The sequence below is a fragment of the Gouania willdenowi genome, chromosome 9 (assembly GCF_900634775.1).
Source record: "Gouania willdenowi chromosome 9, fGouWil2.1, whole genome shotgun sequence".
In the NCBI taxonomy this organism is placed as follows: domain Eukaryota; kingdom Metazoa; phylum Chordata; class Actinopteri; order Blenniiformes; family Gobiesocidae; genus Gouania; species Gouania willdenowi.
The window spans coordinates 22292126-22316238 of NC_041052.1; the positions used below are offsets into that span (position 1 = coordinate 22292126).

At 40.6% G+C, this 24113-nt stretch overlaps 1 protein-coding gene across 2 annotated transcripts in view; it reads left to right on the forward strand.

Annotated features, from left to right (window-relative positions):
* The window catches only part of tcf7l1b (transcription factor 7 like 1b), a 44887-nt gene that overhangs the window by 19125 nt on the left and 1649 nt on the right, over positions 1-24113 (forward strand). The window contains exons 4-11 of one of the 2 annotated variants that reach the window (XM_028457182.1): positions 7024-7107; positions 15091-15226; positions 15507-15609; positions 16039-16122; positions 22481-22624; positions 22729-22891; positions 23027-23134; positions 23251-23302. In XM_028457182.1, coding sequence (XP_028312983.1) covers positions 7024-7107; positions 15091-15226; positions 15507-15609; positions 16039-16122; positions 22481-22624; positions 22729-22891; positions 23027-23134; positions 23251-23302 — 874 coding nt within the window. The remainder of the gene's footprint in view (positions 1-7023; positions 7108-15090; positions 15227-15506; positions 15610-16038; positions 16123-22480; positions 22625-22728; positions 22892-23026; positions 23135-23250; positions 23303-24113) is intronic. The other variant, XM_028457183.1, reaches the window with a different exon arrangement.

Below are 24113 nucleotides of genomic sequence, written 5' to 3' on the forward strand. Positions count from 1 at the left end.
TTGCAGAAATGCTAATGCCTGTTAAAGTTGGTGCTCACTCAGTGGGATGTTCACTAAGCATTGTTGGAAAGTTTGTCTTGGCCATGTGTTCACTTAATGCTGTTTTATTGCAACAGTAAATACTTCTTTCCCCCCATTAAGTAGTACGGCCTCTGCCCTGTTCTATATTAGATTTTTTTATTCTATTCTACAATGATATACTTAATTTTTGAGGGGTTATTTTCCACATATCACATTCAATAACATTTAGTAATTTTGGGGGGACAAATAACTGCTGCAATCCCAGTCATTTTGCTTATTGTCAATGACAATTATCATTTGATTATGCTGTTGACATGCTACACATACAGGTACACTAATGATGCAATGACAAGACCAATCAGTGAGCTACAATGTATATTTGTTACATTTTAATATATACCCCACCTGTTAAGCCTTTGACTAATCCCTGGAAGAAGAAAAAAAGAACGCTATGTACTTTTATTCTATTAAAACAAACAAAACTGGTGAAGAAATAAAATGGACTTGATTTATGTATAGCCTTTTAATAATATTAGTTCCAATGTGCTTTACAAAATCAGCAACATTCATCCATTCCAATGTTGACAGAGGTTCATGCAAAGCAATGATCTATGATTCAGCAAGTTAGGGCGCACTCCACAAGCAATCCGTGGCAGGCCTAGGCACGTTTTAAGATACATTTGGATTGTTTGGCTAGTGTGAGACCCCCCCTTACTGTGCCCCCCCCCCTTTACAATAAAACTGAACATTAGTGAGTGCTGCTTATTGTTATAGTGGATCTAAAATACCAACAGTCATACAAGTGTGAGCCTTGTTTTTAGGCTCGTTCTTTATCGTGCTGCTACAACAACATACAAATAAAATTCTAATGTAACGTGTACGTCTAATAAATAACATGATAACGTTTATGTCTGAGGGAACCCAGTGCTGACCAGTAGGGTGAAGGGGTGGAGGGCTCTCGTGCTTTGAGTGTGTGTTTAGGGTTCAGTTTGACACATGGACAGGTATAGCTGTGGAATTGAACCCTCAACCTCTTGAGTAGGATATACAGTACCACCTGAGCCATGGTTGCAATAAAAAACATTTACCTAGTGGATATATGGACATGTATGTCTGTCAAGATATATGGAACAATGGAGTAGGGCTGAACGATTTTGGAAAATAATCTAATTGTGATTTTTTTTTTGCTCAAAATTGCCATTTAATGTCATGTATTTTTCAATGAACGCAAGCAATAAGTCAATCTGTTTCATAATAAACAACTTCAGATTTATTTAAACTTTAAATGAATATAAAATATACTTTTTTAAAGCACAGATTACAACAATAAAGTAAACAAATATGTGGCTTTACCTCTTCAACATATCTAACTAACTTCACATTTCATGAAACATGTAAACATGTGGACTGCACTTCTTAAACACACTCTGAACTTAACAGGACAGGACACGACAGGACAAGAAAAAAAAAATTGTGTTTTATATCGCGATAATATCGCAAATGCCATTTTTCGTTCAGGCCTACAATAGAGTTTAATGCCTAATACGATTTGGAAAAAAGTCTAAATAATGACGGTGATGATGACTTGTTGCACGAATGTGATCTTTCTTCTTTACATTTAGCCTGGACTATTGTACATTAAACAAGCTGATGTCAATCCTTCACTAATGGTCACACAAATCATTCACCCCTTGCTTCATGTAGATAGCTGCAGCATCGATCTTGGAAAATCTTGGAGAAAACTTTACTCCATGTTGTCCAGGACCTCCCTGGCGCTGCCACCCCTCTCTCCCTCTTTGCACTAATAGTTCTTTTGTGTACAAGAGCATGTTAAGAGGCCAATGAGCCTGGCCTTAATAGGCCACATCACCATAGAAACCACAGCACTCTGGATGTCTGACCTTTGACCCAGTTTTTCTACCGGCTGTGAATAAGAGTGCGGGACGACCGGCCGGGTCACAATGGAAGCCCAGCAAACTGAGGGAGTGCCCCTGTCATAGTCACTTAACTTCATTCCTTTATGGGCTAATGGACACTTCAAATGTGGTAGCCATTAGCAGTGTGTAATTCCCACTGCACTATTCCAGGTTTTGCACAGTGTAAATGTGCAGTGTTTTTGGTCCTAATAAGTTTATGCATATTTAATAAAAATCAGACTATAGAAATGAAAAAAATTTCTCGTTTGAATGACAGAAAGAGGTTTCTCACACAAGCAAGTTTTTTTTCTCCTCTTTGGATGTTTGCTCTCGCTGTAATTAATAACTTCCTCCCTTTCTTCATGGTAGGTTGCGAAACGGCACGTGATCCCCTATTCCGTAAACATCCAATGGCTCATTTGCACGATGCCGGTCAGACCGGCTGAACTGCCTGTCGTTTCCCCATCAATGACACACTAATTAGCACAATGGCTGCCAAGGGTTGCCTAAGAATTGTCACAGTAATTGTCTCTAATGTTGCCAAACAATGAGGCTTAATGCAAACTCAGAGACAGGGCGGGGGCTCCTTATCACACCTTTTTTGTCCTGTAAGCTTTTAATTGTGCTTTGTGCATAGATCAGGTTCAGGTGTCAAAACCCCTGCATGAGCAGGTGATGGCAGCAGAGCAAAGCGGGGCGGGATCGTTGTGTAAGGGGCCCTGCGGAGTTATTGTTAAGGTGGCTGTTCATATGGACTGGGGACGGTAATTAACACCTCAACCAAACAGCAAGCTGTGTGGCCCATTTGTTTTCTGTTGGGGGGTAAAAGAAAACAATGGGGAGGGGTTCTCCACACAGTGGGTGATTGACATTATCTGCTGTGGCAATCCATGGAGGCATTCCTACTGCTCCACTATTCAACACAAGTTGAGCGAAGCTATTTGACAAGCAGAAGGCCTGCAACGCTGAGCTACTGGTTCAAATCTTTTTTGTTAGCGTATAGTATGCAGAAGTAGGACAGACACAATCACCCAGTACCATTTTAAACCATACCCATGACCAGGCTTTTTTCAGTTTAACCCAATTTATTGTCTGCTTCTTCCAAGCTGTACTTTTTGTTGCCTTTAGCAACAGTTTGACTTTTTGGTTTCTGTGGTCGCTTGCAAAGTTTAAAAAGTTTTTTCTCTCCTTGGCAGTGTCGTTGACTTAGTTTGACAGCAAATGTCCAGACATCTGTCTCTCCTCGGTGCTCTGATGTCGGGCTGCAGTGTGGCAGCATTCGGTTCAGAGATGACAAAGACTCTTGGCTAAATCTTCCACCTTCAGTGAGAGAAATGTAACAATTAGAATCCAGCTCTGGCAGGCCAAATGCCCCAAACCATATGTTGTATTCTCAAAAAACAGAAGGGCTCCAATGCAGCTGTTAGGAAAAAAGAAAATGTCATGGCATCACTGCCACCTTTGTCGCATATGGGCTCTTTAAAAGTGGAGCAAAATACTGATTTCTATTCTGAGTGTTGGAGGCAGCAAGTAGGCTGGAAGACAATTAGAGAACTGCAAACATGGACCAGATAAACTTCTTTTCAGATGCAAACTTTCTTCAGTACTCAGTCCCCGTGTTGTTACCATGACACACTGCTCCCAAGAAGATCCTATGAGCCCTCGACATATGTCTTGTGTTTTTTCAGATAGAATAAGACCTTTACTGTAAGGCAGGGGTGTCAAGCTCATTTTAGTTCAGGGGCCAAATATAAAGTAGTTTGATCTCAAGTAGGCCACAGATTTTTAGGTAGAAAAAGAACTATTTCAACATCAAGTTTGTACTTTTCACCCCGTAGGAATGATAAATGAAGTATGTAAGGCCCCAACAATATCCATGCAATAAGTGACAGACATTGTCAGTCCTAGCAGGATTTTCTCTTTTGAATTTCATTGATTTTGTGACCCATTTTTATTTGATTAGGGGAAATTATGTGAAATAATATGAGGAAAATTGAATTCTTTAAATAATCTTAAATCTAAAATGACAGCAGTCATATGAAAAAAAAAACAAAAAAAACATGGGAACATTGCGATCTTCCAAATATTGTGGAGTTTTTTTGAATTTGTGTATTTGAAACTGAATTATTTGGTAATTTAGACAATAATTTATGTTTTTTTTTCTGCCTATTTTAACTTTCTCCTGCAGGCCAAATTGGATGGTCTAAAGCAGTGATTCTCAACTGGTGGGTCGGGACCCAAAAGTGGGTCATGGAAAGCTAGCCAAAAATAAATACATACTTAATATGCCTTTTATTTTTTAATAAACTTTACTTTTGGCAGGCATGCTGTGAAATGCATGTTGCACAGGAAAATCTATAGATTTATGTTTTAAAAGGTATTTTATATTTGTGTTTTCAACAGCTATTATTGAAAAACTAAATTTAGTTAGTTGCATTCTTAAAAAAAAAAGTGGGTCGTGATTTAATGACCGTGGCAAAATGTGGGTCCCAGGGTGAGACCAGTTGAGAACCCCTGGTCTAAAGGGCCAGATACGGCCCCCGGGCCTGGAGTTGGACATGTGTACTCCAAGGCATCGCCATTTACACGATTGATTCAAATCTGTTTTTATTGGCTCATATTTACTTGATTTACTGAAAAGCAACACGTCCGATTCAAGTTGTATTCTTTTTGCTGGCCTCACACGTCTTTAGAATTCTTTTACTTTGGCATGGATGTTGCCCAACAACTCTCTTAATAATTATTCAACAAAAATGGGAAATGTTGAAGACAAAATAATGAATTATTAAGAAAAATAACAAAACCATTTGAGTTGGGCATCTGCTTGGTTTCTCCTTCATGTTTCAAGAGATTTATAACTCAGAAGGTGAGAGCCACACTTCCCCCAAATACACACGCTCCATTCCTACAAGTAAATGTAAGTCTTCCTTCTTTTAAAGTCTTATACCGTACTTGCCCGCTCTCATGCCATCCCCAGTGCAGCACTAAGAAAGTTTTAGCTAAGCAGCATCATCCAGACTTCCTCTCCTTTTGTTCCCCAAAACCTTTCACAGACTCTAACTTCCAGCCTTCCTCCCTTCCTTTCCCTCTCTTGTGTTTAGTGAGTGAGCAGTGTTTCTCGAGTGTGGACTCGAGCTAATGTGACAGCATGATGCTGGCATTACCCAGCAAGGTGTTTCAGTTCTTGCGTGAACAGTTGCTACACAGAGCACACTGGCAATTAAAAGAGAAGTAGGTGCTCAGGGAAAAGTGCCTGAGGGCATGTACCTCAGTCCCGGTGGTGGCTGTCAAATAAGGAATAGATTTGGTGGGCGAGCCTGGTCGGGCTGGACCAAACGCTCACAACAGCGCTTGTTTCATTTGTGGAAGGACTCATGATTGACATAGATTAGACAGGGAAAACTGCATTGTTTTGGATTTTTTCTCTCCTGAGGGTAGCATTCATTAGGCACCATGCACACAGCAGAGTAAAGTTTCAATAGGGAGCTAGAGCAGCCTCTAAAAGCAACTGCCTCCTGACAGTTGTATGGACTTGGGCCCATTAGTTGGAACCTACGATTCAGCCTTGAGCAGTATAGTGAAAATGAAGAGGGCTGATGTCAACTCCAAGAATTTCCCCTTTTTCGAAGGGAAAAGAGGGTCCCCTTCCCCCTGCCTCTGTGCTCTGTTGGACCCCAGCTGTCAGGAAACAATACCCTCTCCCTGCTCCGACAAACTCACTCCTGAAAATGTTTTTTTTCCCCTCCTCTCCCTTTTCCCCTTCTGCTATAATGTCTTTTCCATTTTTAACCCACAGCCATCCAAGCTTCCTTCCTCCTTACAAACTTTGAGTGATGAATGGAGCTTTAAAAATCCTAACCTGAATGCATCACTTCTCCAGTTTGCTTGTTTGTCATCATTTATCCTGCAACGACCCCTGAAAAGCGGACAAAGCTTTGCATATGCTTCCCTCTTGTAGTTAATTTTTAAAGCGTTTTCTAAGCATTCACCAGATGTTTGCAATAGGTGGAGTCGAGTTGCTTGCGCAGAGGAATTCATAATTTGCAAGGCTGTGTAAATAACAATAGTACACAATGTGGAGATGTAACAGTAGATTCCAAGCGGTCATCGCTGATGGGAATTGTAACCCCATTGCCCCAACGGCAAAGCAAATAATGAACCACAAAACCTCTCTGTGTTTGTTCAACAAGTCAGCATCTATAAAACAAAACCAGTTTAATGAATTGGAAATTGTACCAGAGAGAAAAATCCACATGCATGACAAGCTGCTGTATCCGGTATTTAAACTGATTCACAAACCAGATGGTTTAGCTGCTTTTTGGAACTCCGGCTTCATGCTATCCCTGCTGATAGAGGACGAAAGAGAAAAGGAAAAATAAATGCTTCAGCTTCTTGTGTCGTGCAGTAAATCACAGAAACCTCTCCTAGAACTTGTGGCGAGGGACCAGCAGCAGCAATGATCAGACAAACATTTGTTGAAACTTTTTTTTTTTTTTTGACAAGATACACAAACGGACAGAAAATGAGCTTACATGTCTACTTAAAGTGGTCTGTAGGTGTGGAAAAGAGGAAAATAGTGAGGCTAAAAGTAAAAGGCTGAGATCAGGTCAAAAGGCCAAACGAATGCAGTGTGTGGCGCCCTGCCCATCCTTTTGCTGCCGTGTAGATGGTCTTCCTTCCAGCTGTCTCTTCCCACCCGCACAGCGATGGGCGCCCACAGCTGGCCGCTTGTTTTTCCTTGACAAACGGCAATTTCACAGTTCTTCACTAGTCCGCTGTGTTCACATGGCTTTCCCTGCTCGCCCTGTGCCAGAACTCTCTGTCTGACTCCAGCAGTTATGTGGCTCATATACAGGTGTTTGCTGCAGTTCTCTGTGGGTTTAACACCATTTACAGCACTTTCACATACAGGGGGAAAAGGACTGCCTGCTTTTCTTTTATAGTGCAACTTCTTTTACAGTTATTTTATGTGTCTAAACACCTTTACTATTTAAGAAAAATTTTCCAACTTAACATGCATTTGTGTATCCTGTAGTAGTATTTCTTTCCATCTGTTTAATTCTGTTTTCCGGTTTCTCCCCAACAGTACCTGCAGATGAAATGGCCGCTTTTGGACGTTCCTGGATCTGCAGGATTAAAAGACTCTCGTTCACCAACACCAGGGCATTTAGTAAGTGGATTTTAACACTTAACACAAAGATGTGGATATAGTGAAACATACCGCTTTGCCAGAGAGCACACATTTGACATCTTTCAGACAGATTTCACAGCCTAAATGGGGAAAAAAGTGCACACCATGGCCCTCATTTATCAACCTTGAGTGAAAACGGGTGCAAATGTGAGCGCACATTTGGTCGTACGACGAGACTCGCGTGTAATTTATGAAGCATTCCTGTTTCATGATCAGGTGTTAATGAATTTGTCACTCCATGCCAATGCAATGCAAAATGGGAACAGGCTAAAATAAAGTGGTATCAGTAATAATGTGGGCTTTTAAATTCATTTTTATTTAATTTAATACGTTTAAATAATCGGTTCTGATCTGTTCTGAATGTGTGTCTGCTTATGCTTAAATGACAGCTGAGGTTTGTTTAATAATTATTTTCAGACTTAGTCAGATTTTGCTGTGCTGCACCTGAAATTTGCACAAACAGATTTGCATACATGTGCTGAGACCTTATGTGAAATCTGATGGTAATTTACACTCATGCCAAAATTGTTAAATAATAAGGCTTGCGTGGATGTGGTCCGGCTCGCAGATGTAAGCATATAAATGGTTGATAAATGAGGCCCCATGTGTGTACTCTTTCTTACATTGTGGCACTAATAAGATCTTCCCCTAAGGCACTATGCCATTAAAGAGCATTCCAGTTGTCAGATGAACCATGTAAACCAATTAATTTTCTACCTGAGTCATACACATTCATAAATCAGCCCATCTCTATATTTACAGGTTATTCACATTAATGATGCTACACACTGGACTTAAAACCTGCTCGTTCTCACTATGTATGTATAACTTCTGACCGCTGTTCCTGCATCAGCCACAGGCCAACCTCACAGCCTGTGCGTCTGTGAGTTCTCGCCACAATAACTCATTCTCCCTCATAAATCTCTCAAGATTTATCCTCCTTGCCATTCCTGAACTTTCCCACACAGGTGTGAACTAGTCATCATGGTGTCTCACTCCCGTTAGATAATGCGGGACCTCAACAGACCTGTTTGGTTTGTGGCTTCACTGAGGGATGTGTGCTCTGGATTGAAAACACGAGATAACACAAAGCCTGGAGCATCTATCTTGCATCTCACCTGTCGATGCTATCGGGGGGGTTGTTTTCGGCTTCAGGAAGTCGTTTTCAACAGTGCATGGAGCAGAAAGCCGCTGTCACTACACTAAAGTAAAAGGAGTCGTTGTGACTCAGCCTCTTGACCTCACATATCCTGACTAGATGGGCTTTGCTGAGTCTTTGGTTGATTTGCTGGATCCCATAATTGCTGTGACGCGTTCGACAAAGTCCCCTTTGAGAGCTGTCAATGGGAATTTGTGAAGTGCACAGAGCTTGCTCATGGGAGTCCAGCATTGGTTTGTGCCTCAATGAAAACCTATTAGTTATATTTTATGAGAATAACTGCTGACCTGCCCCTGACCTTGTTGGTTTTGCGGCAGTTGCAATAAGAACTGACTATTACTAAAAGAAGGCAAGAATTGGTCAATATTCAGCAAGACAACAAAAAAAAAGTAGACAGACTGATTGACTCAGACTGAGCAAAGGGTGCAATGTTGTTTAGAAGTAGAGTACACATGTAGCACAACAGCGTTTAAGTTACCTAAATGAAAAAAACTAAGGGATCTGAAGTGGGATTCTCAAACACAGGGTACCGCATATGCTACCCATTGGATAAAATGTAAAAATAAATAAGTAAAAAACCTGCAGTGCCCTTGTCTTCCTGAACCCTGGGCCAGGTGCCCATATGCCCCTCTGGTGTGCCGCTACTGAAAGGGGGTAAGACTTATTATGTGCTCATTACTCCAGCTGAGGAGAGGGAAGGGGAGCGGGAGGGGAGCTGCAGGCGGGCTCCCCAGGCCCTGAAACTGTGCTAATGAGAGCAAGGGGAGCGGATGGGCACACACAGGGGGTTAAAGATTACTGCCTACAGCCAAGAGGAGCCGGGGAGAGCGACCTGAGGAGACACCAGCAGGGACCCCTGAAACAGACCTGTTCTATGCAGTCCAGCTTGTTACCATTCATGATAAATCATTGTGTAGATAGGCCCCAGTGTGTCTTTGATAATCTACAAGGATGTTTGACTCCAAATATGCAGGATGCTTGTTTACTGATATGGGTTGGCAGTTATTTTTTTTTCCAAGTGCTGCTTGATGAGGGTAGGTCACCGTTTGACTTTTAGATAGTGCAAAATTATCTCAGATTCCTGCTTATCTGACAGTGATGAATAAATTTGCTTTTGTTAAAGACACGTTTCAAAACAGCCAAGTCTTCCGTGACAAAGAGATGTCCAAGCAACGGCTGTTGCCAATGAGCAGATTAGGTCCACAAGGCCTGTATGCTAATCGGACGCTGCTCCGCCCTGAGATTCTCAATTATTCAATGGACAGGTTTGTTTAGCATTCAGTTGGTATTGCTTCTAGTAGTCATGTTGGAGTTAGTGCTCGAGGTGGGGGTGTGAGGACTGCAGAGAGCAGAACAAGCTTCTCAAGCTCCTTTTTTTCTTTTTCATGAACACACCCACTGCTCGCCATGCATACAGACAAACCTTCGAAAAACCCATAGAACCCCCTCAAATCTGCCTCTGTCCATGTTCAGAGGGCGGCCTCTAGATGAATAATACATCAAAAGCGCTGCAGGGCCAGGTGATGCAGTATAAGGGAACCTATCGGCTCATCATGAGTGACCGAGCTGGAGAGGGAGCAGAGCGGTGCTGTGGAGGTGATGCGTGCGGCTGTAATCTCACAGTCAATCCCTACAATGTAGTGATTCAGAGTCATTAACGTGCTGCCGATAATGATGTCAAGGATGCGCGTTCCCCTCACTGAGGTCACTCAGTCACTTGCAGTAATTTGTCAATCAGGCCTAATCTCTGTGTAATTGCAGACTGAACAGACTCTGTTATTCTGGATTAGAAGGAGCTGTGACTGCCTTAATGAGGAAGGACTGACCAGTGTGTGCATCTCAGTCACTTATCAAATTACAGTGTGCTTTCTGCCTTAAAATGGGCTGCTTATACTTGACAAGGACACAAGAATCTCTCCTTTTGTTTCAATATTGCATTAGTGACTCGAGTCATCAAGTCACACAGAGACCTGGACCTGTCAGTGTGTCATAAGTCACTGAGTCGCTGGATTGTTTAAATGACTTCAAGTGGTATAGTCCAGATCAGCATTCTGCAGCTCTGTTTATGTCTGCTCAGCTTTTAGGACTTCACATTTTAAATCAGTACAATAAATAAAAAAAGGTCCCCCGCACTCCCCCGCCCTACCCCTCTCATAGCACTTCCTATGCGTCCTTCTGACCCATATTTTTAGGCCGGGCTCCTGGACTTGAAACGCCACTCACTTTGTTCTTCTTGTTGTTGTGTACACTAGTTAAAACTACTCCTCTGTTATTTGTAAACGGATCGGGATGAAATTTGGGAGGTATAATCTATGGATGTGTACACATCAACACTCGTAGACCGATTTTCGATTTCGGGCCCCAAAAGAAAAAACTATACAAAAGTCAATTTCTCATTTATTTGTGACTCAAATATTATGACAGTCGGTGGTGGTACCGAATCATTGGCACATACCGATATATAAATGGGGCCCATTACCCCGTAGGTGTTACGAGGGTACCATGGGGCCCCCGGGGACCCCATCTTTCAAATGACTACTCCTTTGTTAGTTGTCATTAGATTGGAATGCAGTTTGGTATGAAGACTTTATGAAAGAATATGATGAGATGCTCTGAGCTTTTTTTTTTTAAAATAGGGCCCACCCCTCATTTCTGTTAATTTCCAAATTTATGGGAACATAGTCATGTGATATATCGTTTCAAAGGTCAGTCAACGTAGATTACGATTATGCCTCGCACTATTCGATTTGTGAGTCTAATATTCCGACCGTTGATGGTACTGAATCATTGACACATACCAATATATGGATGGGGCCCATTACTCCATATGTGCCACCGTAATGCTCGTTGAATCGGGCTGTAATGTGACATGGATATTCTATGAGCGGATGTCAAGAGCCTCTCGGAGACCTTTTACGTGCTATTCGGCGTGGAGACGTTTTGCGGACCCAGCCATTGTTCATCCAAACTTGTTCCAACAGAGCTTTCAGGGGAAGTCTGGTGAGATTTTTCTTGTTTTGCATTAGGCAGTGAACAACTGGGATCCAACGTGAAATCAAAGGCTTTGGGAGGACTGAACTGAATACTGATCTGAAGTGTGCAATCCTGCTGTGCCGCTGCAGAGATCCCCTTCAGAAAAGCAATAAGGAGCCAGTGCTTTGATTTCAGCCAAATTCTGCTTTAAGGAAGAGTTCATGAGCAAGATTAGCCTTGAAGCTGTTTAATAATGGTACAGGGACCAGGGAGAAATGTTAGCGTTTGTCTGTCAATGCACAAATATTTATAATCAAGGTTGGCTTCAAGTAAGATTTCCTTGTGTTTTTGTCTATACATGCTTTGCTGCTTTTACTAGCTCTCCTCATTTATTTAATGTCCACTGGGTATATTGGCCTTGGTAATCTGATGCTGCTGTGCACGGTATTATTCTAACCTGGAGTATTGCTGCCATTGACCTTTTCGGAGGCGATGACCAGACGTAAAGCACACGTTGTCTGTGATGAATGGCACAGTTTTTGGAGTGAGTTGATTTTAAAGACATATGACACGGTCAGTCCCCTCTCGCGTCCGCTTCCTGTTGGCGTTGACAAACAAGGCTTGGATTTCTCAGCATGCCTGGCATTCTTTTCACCCTGTCTTTCCTGGAGTTTTGAAAGGCCTCTGAGCCTCCCACCCAGGATCGCCCTGCATAAAGACACACAAAGCTGCAGGGTTATTCAGTTTGTTCTAAGCTCTCTTCCCCATCGGCTGTTTGCCTAGTAATTCAATTCAGATGTGCAGGATCCAAAAACATGTTTGCTTGAATGAAATCCACCCTCCACCCACCCTGACCAAGGACTGTGCTTATCTTAGCACCGTTCCAAGTTGGACAGCCAGGCAAGGTACTACCATCTCTGCCTTTTTAGCTTCAAACCCCTCAGGGGACGCACATCTTTTTCTCCACATGGGCTCAGCTACTTTTTCAGCTGTTTTCCCCCAATCTTAAGCTTTACTCTCATAATGTCAAATTGCTCTCAGACCTGTTCTAAAGGGTTTTCACTCTTCAACTATGCATCGCTGTCGACCTGTTTGCAGTGAGCACTTCCACGTAAAAGGAGTGCTTTCTGCCTGTGAAGGGAGGGAAATACCATCTGGAATATGTTCTATCGCGTACATGTTGTGTGTATTTAAAACACTGCTTGTGTTGCTTGTGGTCTGCCTTTTACACGTTGCTTGTGAGTCGGGAAATCAGACATGACGCCGGCATGAGGTGAAGGAATATTATTACCACTCTACATATTTCAAGTCAAAGAGGCATTGATATATTAGTGTGGGGGCCTCAAACTCCAGTCCTTGAGGGCTGCAGTGTTGCATGGTTAAGTGATCTCCTTTCCAACACAGATTGTGTGAAAATTTCTACTTTAACTGTATTAAAGCATGTTGACAGCACATTTTGATTTAGTTTTTATTGTAGTCCTTTCACTAAGATGCAAGTTTTTGGGCAAAATTTAGTCATCAGAACTCTTTTAGTTATAGTCTAGTTTTAGTCAACTAAATCTATTACAGATATAGTCGACTTAAATATACAGAATAAGAGTTCATGCTTTTTTTTTTTTTAGAGATTCAAATACCATTTATTAACCTGATATGGTTATTATTATTTATAAATACACTCAGACAGATTTGATGTGATCACTGTGTAAGACCACATGATCACATGAGTTCTGATTGGATACCATCCAATGTGACAAAATTAGAGTTTAAAAAAAAATGTATTTGTTAATGAAAATATCAGTATTGTTTGATATAGTTTTCATTCATTCATTCATTCATTCATTCATTCATTCATTCATTCATTCATTCATTCATTCATTCATTCATTCATTCATTCATTCATTCATTCATTCATTCATTCATTCATTCATTCATTCATTCATTCATGTACCAGTATTTTTTTTTAGGTATAGTCTTGTTTTTGTCACTTTAAAAACTGACAGAAAGTTCTTAGTCAAGTCAAGTTTATTTATATAGCACCTTTCATATACTAGACAATTCAAAGTGCTTTACACAAAACAAACATAGTAGCGCTAGCACAGCATAAAATTACATTTAAAAAATGAGGAAGAATCAAAACACGTAAAACAATATCAATCACTCAAACAAGATAATATCAGATTAAATAGTGTCACTGTTTAGTTTTCCTAGTCAACATAATGAACACTGTAAAGCAGGGAACTATTTAAAACAGGAACGGAGTTTGTGATCTCTTAATTCGTGCTCAATCTGATAATTTTGTCCCTAAAATAGGTTTTTTTTATCCATAATTAAGAAAAAAGATGTGGAAAACCATATTAATTTATTTATGGAACTTGTGTCATTTAGTCCAAAAGAAACACACAAAATGTGGTAGTTGGATAGGTATGCTTAGTTAGTTAGCTGAAAGTATTGCCCTCAAACTTTGAAATATGTTTAGAGCCCATATTTCATGTATTCCAGGACTTGAATAATTAATATGCATGATTTCCAATTCTCACTGAACCGCTTCCCAAAATGTGTTGGCACTGAGGTCTAGAGGTCTCAAACAACCCTCACAGTATATGGGAAATGCAGGCATATTGTACATCAACTAGAACAACAAAGCACATCTCAAATATACATGACATGAGGGACCTGGGAGTTTGCTCGAACAAGTTGACACCATTTCTACTGCAAACCTTCATCAAAGGCCTTTCTGTGCTCTGTGAAATTGTGTTGCTCGGCCCACCGTCCCCTGCCTTGACCTTAAATGCTCCAAATGTGGACAAACCAAAACAAATCCCTGATTCTAGCCGTGTTTAACACCAGTAAATATTTTCCTTGCTTCGTCTGCGTTGCCAGAATCAAAGCTGGCTTTAAACACTGAAGATGCCAATTTGCTGGAGGTTTAAAGGGAGGAAAAGGTTGGCCCTTCCTTTGAGGAAGAAACACTCCAATTTTGGAACAATTCTAAGCAGGGTGAAGCAAGAGTGTACAGAAGTCTCAATGCAAACCTTGTTCCCCTGCAGACCATGTTGAAGAGACAGAGGTTGGGGAGGGGGGTACTGAAGAAAGGTTAGCCCGGAGGAACAAGACTCCTTTCTCCCCTCCCTCCCCTTGACCCTCCCATGTGACAAGTTGAGCCAACAAGTGCTCCATTCAGCCAGGCAGGCAGGGGAAATGACTGCTAGGCCGAGGCACTGCCTAATGAAAGTGGAGACGCCGGTTATTATTGTTATTATTGTCTTCACCATCCCCACCTTGGCCATAATGTGGCCAGGATCCGTACGGGTTTAGAGTTCATGAGTCTTGGTTATAAAACTGCACCGCTTGTCGTCTGTTACATTTGATATAAAGGAGTTTTCCCTCTATTGTTGACTTCTTTTCTGTTTACCTGAGCCCAGGAGTGTGCGGTTGTGGCTTTGTTGTGAAATGTCTGGGCTTGGACCCTTTGTGTTTCCTGTTGGACTGAACAAACCGTTCTCTTCTCGACTAAATAAGTGTAATGATCCTGGCATGTGTTTGCAGGGGCTTTTGAGTGCTCCTCTGTGGTGCTCCAGATTGCATCACACGATCCAATAAGTGTGATGGTGTTTGTGGAGAGGAATTGCAAAATGATGTCCTCTTTCTTTACTGAACATCTATTGAAAAATTATCTGTGTGGAATAACTGGCTTTGATATATATTTAAAGAACAACAACAGTAAAACGAATCATGAAACGAGTTGAAATGATTGCCATTCCTTAAAAAAATGAGTTGAAATGCAACAAACTAAAGAAACTTTTTGTGTTTTTTTTTTTTTTTTTCTTCAGTCCAACAAAGTCCCAGTGGTACAGCATGCACCTCACGTCCACCCACTGACGCCCCTCATCACTTACAGCAACGAACACTTCTCACCTGGAACGCCACCATCACACCTCTCACCAGAGATCCTCGACCCAAAGACAGGTAAAGGACACTTATTCCAGGTTTTTACCATAGACTCTATTTAAGAATCTAAGTTAATACACTTAACATTTTTTAATCACTGCTGCTTCTGTTTGGTAGAATCTGTGCATGTTTTTGTTTAAATTCTCTTTTTTTTTCTGGTGCCAAACCTTTAAAAGTGACTATTGATGTGGGGTTTTAATCTTCAAAAGAAAAAAAGATGATTTGCATTCCTAAAAGTGATGATATAAAGGGATGAAAGCATTTCCAGTGCAGTTTTTAAGCGTTTCATCCCTTCCAGGTATCCCCAGGACACCTCACCCATCGGAGCTCTCTCCATACTACCCACTGTCACCTGGTGCTGTGGGCTCCATCGCACACCCTCTGAGCTGGTTCATGCCACAGTAAGTCATTGTTCTCTCAGTACAATAGGTAGAGAAAAGTTTTTCTATACTAAGGTTTTCTCTCATTATGTTATTCTGAAAGGCACCCAGTGTGTTCACTTTCTTCATATGGGATGTTGCATTACAAATGTGATAAAGCGTAACTGGTAATTTAAAAAAGTTTTAAATGGGATTTCATAAAAAATTTAGCTTAGGACATTTGTTATAGTAGCACATGTTGTCTATAATGCCTTTTAGGAGAAGTGTTGGGTTATTTAAACTCAAAGTTGCATCATATTGTATTTATGCATTAAGCAGTTTACAGGAAAGGAAAAAAAAAGTTATTTGAAATCTTTTTGCTCCATCATAGCTATTATTTGAGTTAGTAAGTTAGTGGAGGCAGAGCACCGATTCACTGTGTCACCCCTCCATCTCCCCTCTGTTTCTCAGGCAGGGTCAGCACATGTACTCCATCCCTCCAGGAGGATTCCGTCACCCTTATCCCGCTCTAGCAATGAACGCCTCCATGTCAAGGTGAGTGGATCACGTTCTGAAACGGCCCCACCCATTAAAAATGGGATTCATCTACTATTGCACACTTTTATGACAGGGTGTCATCACACTTCCCCTCTAGTTGTTTTTTTTAATTGTAGGCCTGGGACAATACACGATAAATCAAGTCATCACGCAAGAAATGGAAATGAACTAGATAACTTTGGCAGCTATGTGTTGGTTTTCCTCGTCTCCCGCCTGCAAACAGGTCGTGAAGCGTGTGCTCGGCTTTACAAAGAAGCTGTAGCTACTGTTACTATGGTAAAAAATACTTGAAAGAAATGCGTGTATTGCACTTAAATGGGTGTATTTGCATTAATATTAGACCCCCAGCCAATGTGGGATCGATATATCGACTGATATATGAAATAAAAAAAACATTGATATGCACAACATGTATACTGTACATCACCACAAATTCCTATAATACTCAAAATAGGATTCAAGACAAAGAAGCAGAACACTACTAAATTAAAATAAGGAACTTGAATTACTAATACTGATGAATAACTTGTGAAACCAATGTTTCTGGAATACAATGTGAAAAACATATTTCAGAAGTTGCTCAAATCTCAAACAATAAACATGAATAAATCATTAAATGCAAAATGTAACTGTACATGAACAATAGCCAGACTGATTAATCAGCTGGGTTATTGACCGATGTCCATTAATGCAGGACCACCAGACTGAGGAACTCCTTCTTTCCCTCTGCCATCAGACTCCTCAACAGCTGATCATAGGCTCCATTCATTCTCCCACTGCACAATACACTTTATTCTTTACATTTGATTTTTCTATCTTTTCTACCTTGTACATACAGTATATAACTTTATTATTTTTTTAAATTATTGTAATTATTATTATTATACTTTTTGTTGCTTTTGTTTTTTTGTTTGTTCTTTGTTTTTTTCTTTGTGGCATCAAGTGTGGACAACAAAGTAGGAATTTTCATTCTGTGCATATGGCAAAAAACAATTTGAATTTAATCTGTAATGTCTAGAATCAGCCGCACCGATTAATCTGTCTGGCTCTATTTATGATATGTTATCATTAAATTAGTGGTTAATTGGGTTACAAATGAATGTTGACAGTAATATTGTTTTCATCACAGTCCTACTGGAGTGTTTGTTGACTGTTGGTGGGACTTCACAGTAATGCTGAACAATTAACCTTAATCGCATCGATATTAAGGTTTTCACTACTGCGAATACGTAACCTCAGATGGTGAGGTTTTTCTTCCGTCTCCATCATTTGAGTGACGTATATGTTCGCCAATCAAAATTGCTGAGAACCGCCTTCCTGGGCTGCTGGCCAATCAGAGATGGCTACAGGACACATGCAACTACACCACAACAACTACACTAGGGCTCTATGAAATCCACGTTAACGGAGTCACGGAATCAATCAATGAAAACGTAATCTACTGTTGAACGCGGAAATAGACAGACTCGGGTTGAAACGCCATCACCGTGAAGGAAAGGACGTTTTTTTATGCGAAAATGTCCTCCCCACTCATCCTGGCCGATTCCTAAATCAGAGCCGACTAGTGCCCGCTTAACTTTAACGTGTCTGTGAAAACAACAGCAGCTTTAATTAGTTTCACCTGCTCAGAGCGTTTAAACATCATCTCATCAGAACTACAAAAGATCCATTGTTGACGAGACCATCAATGCCAGGGATTGTAGAGTCTGAAACATCATAGGTTAATGATAACTTCTGATACTGTCAAATATTCTGTCCCCTCGTGGTGAAATAATTGATGCATCCTTGCGTCCATTTATTTTCGTTTAATCATTATGGTCTGGAATGATGTCATCAGGATTATTTGAATTAGGTTAATTTAGTCATTTAAATTAGGTTAATTTAAATATCTGGAAGTTGATCAAATCGTAATCAATAAACCTGATCAGATTCAGTAAACCATTGATCTCTGAGGGGGAATTGGGTGACATTAATGCTGTTCTCATACATATGACATGAATAATTAAAAAGGAGCAGAACAATCCATGTCAGTACAACTTATATTTACCTTTTAATTGTATCTTACTCATTATTTTAAATTACATTTCTATTTTTGACATACATTTTGGTTTTTTATTTAATTGGTATTTATTTTGTTTCCTCACAGTACAACTTGTATCTTCCTTTTAATTCTAACTTACTTTATTTTTGACATACATTTTTGTTTAATAATGGGCTTTTTGTTTATTAGTATTTATTTTGTTTGCACACAGGAGTTAAAAAACAAATATTTTCTAAAAAAAAAAAAAAAACTAAAGTTTTAAAAATTGATGTGGAAAACACTGCATTTGGAAAAATGCATATACATTTAAATGTATATCCAATCCAATCCAATCCACTTTATTTATATAGCACATTTAAACAACAAAACGTTTCCAAAGTGCTGAACATGCGACCACAACAATAAAACCAAAACAATACAAATGAGCTCTGCCACTAAATGAGTATAAAACAATAAATAAAAATAAAACAGTTTAAAAGAATAAATATAAATAAAAACACACTAAAAACTATAAATAAGAATAAAACTCAAAAACATAAAATAAAAGACACAGAGGACCACACAACTTACGCGGTGCTAAAAGCCAGAGAATAAAAGTGAGTTTTGAGACGAGATTTAAAACACTCCACGGTGGGGGCCGTACGGATGTGGAGGGGAAGAGCGTTCCACAGCTTAGGGCCGACAACGGAAAACGCTCTGTCCCCTTTAGTTTTACGGTTCGCCTTCGGAACCACGAGCTGGAGCTGGCCCTCAGACCTCAAAGCGCGCGGGGGTCGGTAAATTTGGATGAGGTCTGTGATATACTGAGGGGCCAGTCCATTCCAAGCTTTAAAAACAAACAATAAAATTTTAAAATCAATTCTAAATTTAACAGGGAGCCAATGCAAAGAAGCAAGGATTGGGGTGATGTGTTCACGCTTTTTGGTCCCTGTTAAAAGTCGTGCCGCTGCGTTCTGGACTAACTGCAAGCGGTAAAGTGCCTTTTGGCTGATGCCTGAGTAAAGTGCGTTGCAGTAGTCCAGACGGCTTGAAATAAAAGCGTGCACGACTTGTTCAAAAAGATTAAATGATAAAAAAGGCTTAACTTTGGATAAAAGACGAAGATGATAAAAACCCGATTTTAAAACGCCATTGATCTGTTTATCAAATTTAAAATCACTGTCTATGGTGACGCCAAGGCTGGTGACTTTGGGATGCAAATACTTTTGGAGTGATCCCAAGTCTGCGAGGGTACATCCAAATGCCATTATTTCTGTTTTTCCCTCATTCAGTTTTAAAAAATTCTGGGCTAACCAAGCCTTGACGTCACCCAGACAGTGGAGCAGGGGTGACAGGGGGCTGTGGTCATTCTTTGCAATGGGCATGTAAATTTGACAGTCATCTGCGTAGAAATGGTAAGACATGCCATGTTTCTTAAAAATCTCTCCAAGTGGGAGGAGATATATAGCAAAAAGAATGGGACCCAGGATAGATCCCTGGGGGACTCCACAGTTAAGTGGGGCAGAAGATGAAGTGGAGTCCCCCAGCCTGACGGAGAATGACCTCTCCGACAGGTAGGACCTAAACCACTCCAACGCGGTCCCCCTGACACCCACGCGATCTCTTAGGCGATCTAAAAGAATTGTGTGGTCGACTGTGTCAAAAGCAGCCGTCAAGTCTAAAAGCACTAAAATGGCAGAACCTCCAGAATCAGTCATTAAAAACAGGTCATTAAAAACCTTTAAAAGTGCAGATTCAGTACTGTGCAAAGCTTTGTAGCCTGACTGATATGGGTCTAAAGTGCCATTTTCATCTAAAAAAGGTTGCAACTGTGCAAAAACGCATTTCTCTAAAATTTTCGATACCAATGGTAGTTTGGAAATTGGGCGATAATTCGCCAAATTTGCAGGGTCAAGGCCAGGTTTTTTAATCAAAGGCTCAACTACAGCTTTCTTACAAAAAGCTGGCACTATGCCAGTAGCCAAGCTGCTGTTGATGATCTCCCTAACAGAAGAGCCAATGGTGTCCCAAACCTCTTTAAAAAAGCGAGGAGGGACCGGGTCTGTGGGACAGGAGGAGGGTTTAAGTTTTTTAACTATCCCTGTGAGCACAGACAATGACACAGACTCAAACTGACAGAAAACAGCGCAGCATTGAGTGGATACACAACTCCACACAATAAAATATAAAGTATAAGTATAAAATATTTCAATAAATGGAATCGCACTCGCAATATCTGTCGGAAAAATCGCAATTAGTTCTTTTTTTTGTCAGAATCGTGCAGCTCTACTTCACAGCTACTGTACATATTCCAGGTTTCTGAGCAGTTCTTCCACTTGGACTGAACATTGCCAGGTTGTAGATGGTGTAGAGCGTCAGGACGGCACAGCAGTGTGAAGACTGAGTCCATCAGAGACTTCTCAAACAGACCCAACACATTATTGGCATTCAGCTCGCCTTTCCTGTCTTTTTCTCAGAGAAAAGACAGGAGAGACGCACACTGCAGAGATGAAAGGGCCGCGCATCGATTAGGATGAATCAAAGCTCATCTGAACCTACACGTCCCATCAGACTAAACTTACTGACCCTCTGTCAAAATTGTAAAGATTTGTAGCGAGCCTTCCGGTGTTAAAATGAGATGAAATTTTCAGAGGGGCGTCTGTGATCAATAGTGCTTGTAGTTCTACCATGAGATGGACAGTCTCATCCTAATAAACCCGCACAGTAGTTTGGAGCTTGTAACGTTTTACACTTGTTGCATAACAAATAGAGATTTTTGTGTTTTGTTTAGCTCCACAGCTAGTCTGATTCATATCTAACATACTGATTTAATTCCTTGTTAATTCCAATTTTAAGGATGTGCACTAGGGCTGGGCGTTATGGACCAAAACTCATATGTTGATATTTTTTCTCAAAGATTCAAGATTCAAAGTGTTTATTGTCATGTGCACAGTAAAGAAACATTTTTCCCGATACAATGAAATTTCTATTTTGCTCGGTAGAAAAAAATAGAAAAGTCAAATATAAATATAAAGTGTGCATTGTGCAAAGTGAAATATATTCCATCCTATTTGCTGTTGAGGAGTCTGATAGCAGAGGGGAAGAAGGAGTTCCTCAGTCTGGTGGCGATCTAGGATATAAATCTGGATAAATTAAATTTAAATTAAGTCAGATCAGAATTTTACTGCAAAATGCAACACAGGCAGATGTTTTTAAATTAACAGACAGCTGCACAATATGGGCCACTTTTGACTTGTTCTCCTGTAAGGGAACGTCTGTGTTAGGACACACTGAGAAATCTAACTGTGCTTTACACGCTGTTCTGAGAAATAGTGAAAACTGTTACTCCTAAAACAAGTGTTTTGATACAAATTAGCTATAAAAAATACAAATATCCACAGTTACATGATTTAATTAAATTATTCCGAATTAAAGTGTTCTGTTTCGTGTTTACATGGAAATAGTAATTCCGAATTGAGGTTTACATGGAAAACGGGTTTTTTTGGCTATATTCGATTCTGCTTTAGGTCTGGGGGTTGGGAAACGTTTCTGAGTGAATGGGGGGCGAACGTGATGTCATTGCGACTGACCGAGCATGTACAGGTTGACCCGAATTAACTTAAAGTGGAATTAAATGTTAGATAGATAGAGGAATCATTTAAATTGGAACTAAAATGGGAATAAACCAGCCACCTAATTCGGATTCAAGTTTAATTTGGAATTACATTTGCATTTGGAATTAAGTGTTTACATGGTCAGTTTAATGATGATTTAACTTTTATTGTGATTTAAAGGGGAATTAAAGCCCTCATGTAAATGTGGCCATTGTATATGCCTGAAGGAAGCATCTTAACCTTTAACACTGACGGTTTTTAGAAGGTGTGCGTGCGCGCGCGTGCGTGCGTGCGTGCGTGTGTGTTCCGGTACAATGCTCCTTTGTATCAGCGGTTTGAAACTGAGAGAAACACTTTGTAAAGGTGTTCTGTGTGGACGGCCGTCAGAACGCTCTCTGCGGTCTGGATGGTAAGGCACAAGGTTTCAGGTGTCACTGCCCTGCCGTAGCCATGGCAACAACTCACTTCACTTTTCTCCTGCCATCGTGTAATAAAGGGGCTTTTGAAAAAGTCTTTATTTGAACAAAAAAGCGAGCATGTAGCCCATTGTGCGTGTGTGTGAGTTTAGTCTAGACTGAGTCAGTAGGCAGAGTGAGTTTGAGCCAGAGGGTTCAGCAGGCCCGTTATGTGCCAAGTCAGGTGAAGGTTTTCCTGTCAGGCTGACAGAGGCTTTACTGTAAAAGCTCACTGTTAAACGTCGCCTTCGTTTCTGCCCCCACAGCTTAGTGTCCAGCCGTTTTTCCCCTCACATGGTGACTCCACCTCCACACAGTCTCCATCAGACTGGCATTCCCCATCCGGCCATCGTCTCCCCTGCCATCAAGCAGGAGCCGGGCGGTGAACACATCAGTCCTTCCATGCACGCGTAAGAGCAAAACGAGTTACCTGCAAAACTTGATTTTCATCACCACAAAGTGTCCTGTCCACTGATCACGTTGGTAACAGCCTCTGTTTAATATTTGGGATCAGCAGAAAGTCTCCCGTCCCTCCCAAGAAAGAAGAAGACAAAAAGCCTCACATCAAGAAGCCCTTGAATGCTTTCATGCTGTATATGAAGGAGATGAGAGCCAAAGTGGTGGCAGAGTGCACTCTGAAAGAAAGCGCTGCCATCAACCAGATTCTAGGAAGACGGGTAAGTAGCACACAGATATTGATGCATGTTTGGATGGTGCTGTGTCTTTTTTTTTTTTTTTTTTTTTTTTTTTTTTTTTTACGTGCGTGTGCGTTTGATTCATGCTCCTTTCATGTTTTCTGCCTTTGTTCTCAGTGGCACTCTCTGTCCAGAGAGGAACAAGCCAAATACTATGAGCTGGCCAGGAAAGAGAGGCAACTGCACTCCCAGCTCTACCCTGGATGGTCAGCACGAGATAACTATGTAAGTAAAGGACGTCAGCGTTCATATGTTACTTTTTAAATTCAGTTCCCACAGTGAATATTTTCAGCATGTCCAAAAAAATGACCGTTTTTGAACGCGTTCTCTTACCTGTGCAGGGAAAGCGGAAAAAGAGGAAGAGAGAGAATAAACCAGACTCTAAACCAGAGGGTAAGGCTCCTGTTTTTTTTTTTTCACTTTAAAACTGTTTTCCTTCAGCCTGGCTTCTCCTCTTCCTCTAACCCTTACTAACTTCTCCCTGCTTCTGTCCTTTGCCAAGCAGCTTATGAGCTACAGTGCTAATAGTGGCAGGTATGTCTGCTCTCCAATCAAGTGGCCACCTTCAAAAATAGCAGACCCTTTCACCCACATTTTAACACCCATTTCATGGCGTAATACTTAGTGGTTCTCAACTTGTGTTTCGGGACTGTAAAGTAGGTTGCAGACTCACTTTTAGTGATTTTTCTTCAGCATACAAAGAAAGAAAAAGAGCTTGTGCTTTTATTTTGAATGGATTTGATAGGCTTTAAGCAGCAGAGTATGGAGAGTTCACACCTCAGATGTGGGAATAATTTGGCTCAAACAAACATTACAGTAGTCTCAGTTACTTTACATACAGGATATGTGTCAAACTCGAGGCCCGGGGGCCAAATTTAGCCCTTTAGAACAGCGATTCTCAACTAGTCAGTCGAGACCTAGAAGTCGGTCGCAGACAGCTGGTCAAAAAACAAATATTTAATGTCTGTCATGATGGATTTGGCTTTTATTTTGAAAGAAACTTTTCTTTTGACAGGCATGCTGTAAGATGCATGTTGCAAAGGAAAATATTTATTCATGTTAAAAAAAAAAAAAAAAAAAAAAAAAAGATTATATATGTGTGTTTTCAACAGCTATTTTTGAAAAACTAAATTTGATTGGTTGAATTCTAAAAAAAAAAAAAAAAAGAAAGTGGGTCGCGATTTAATAACCATGGCAAAATGTG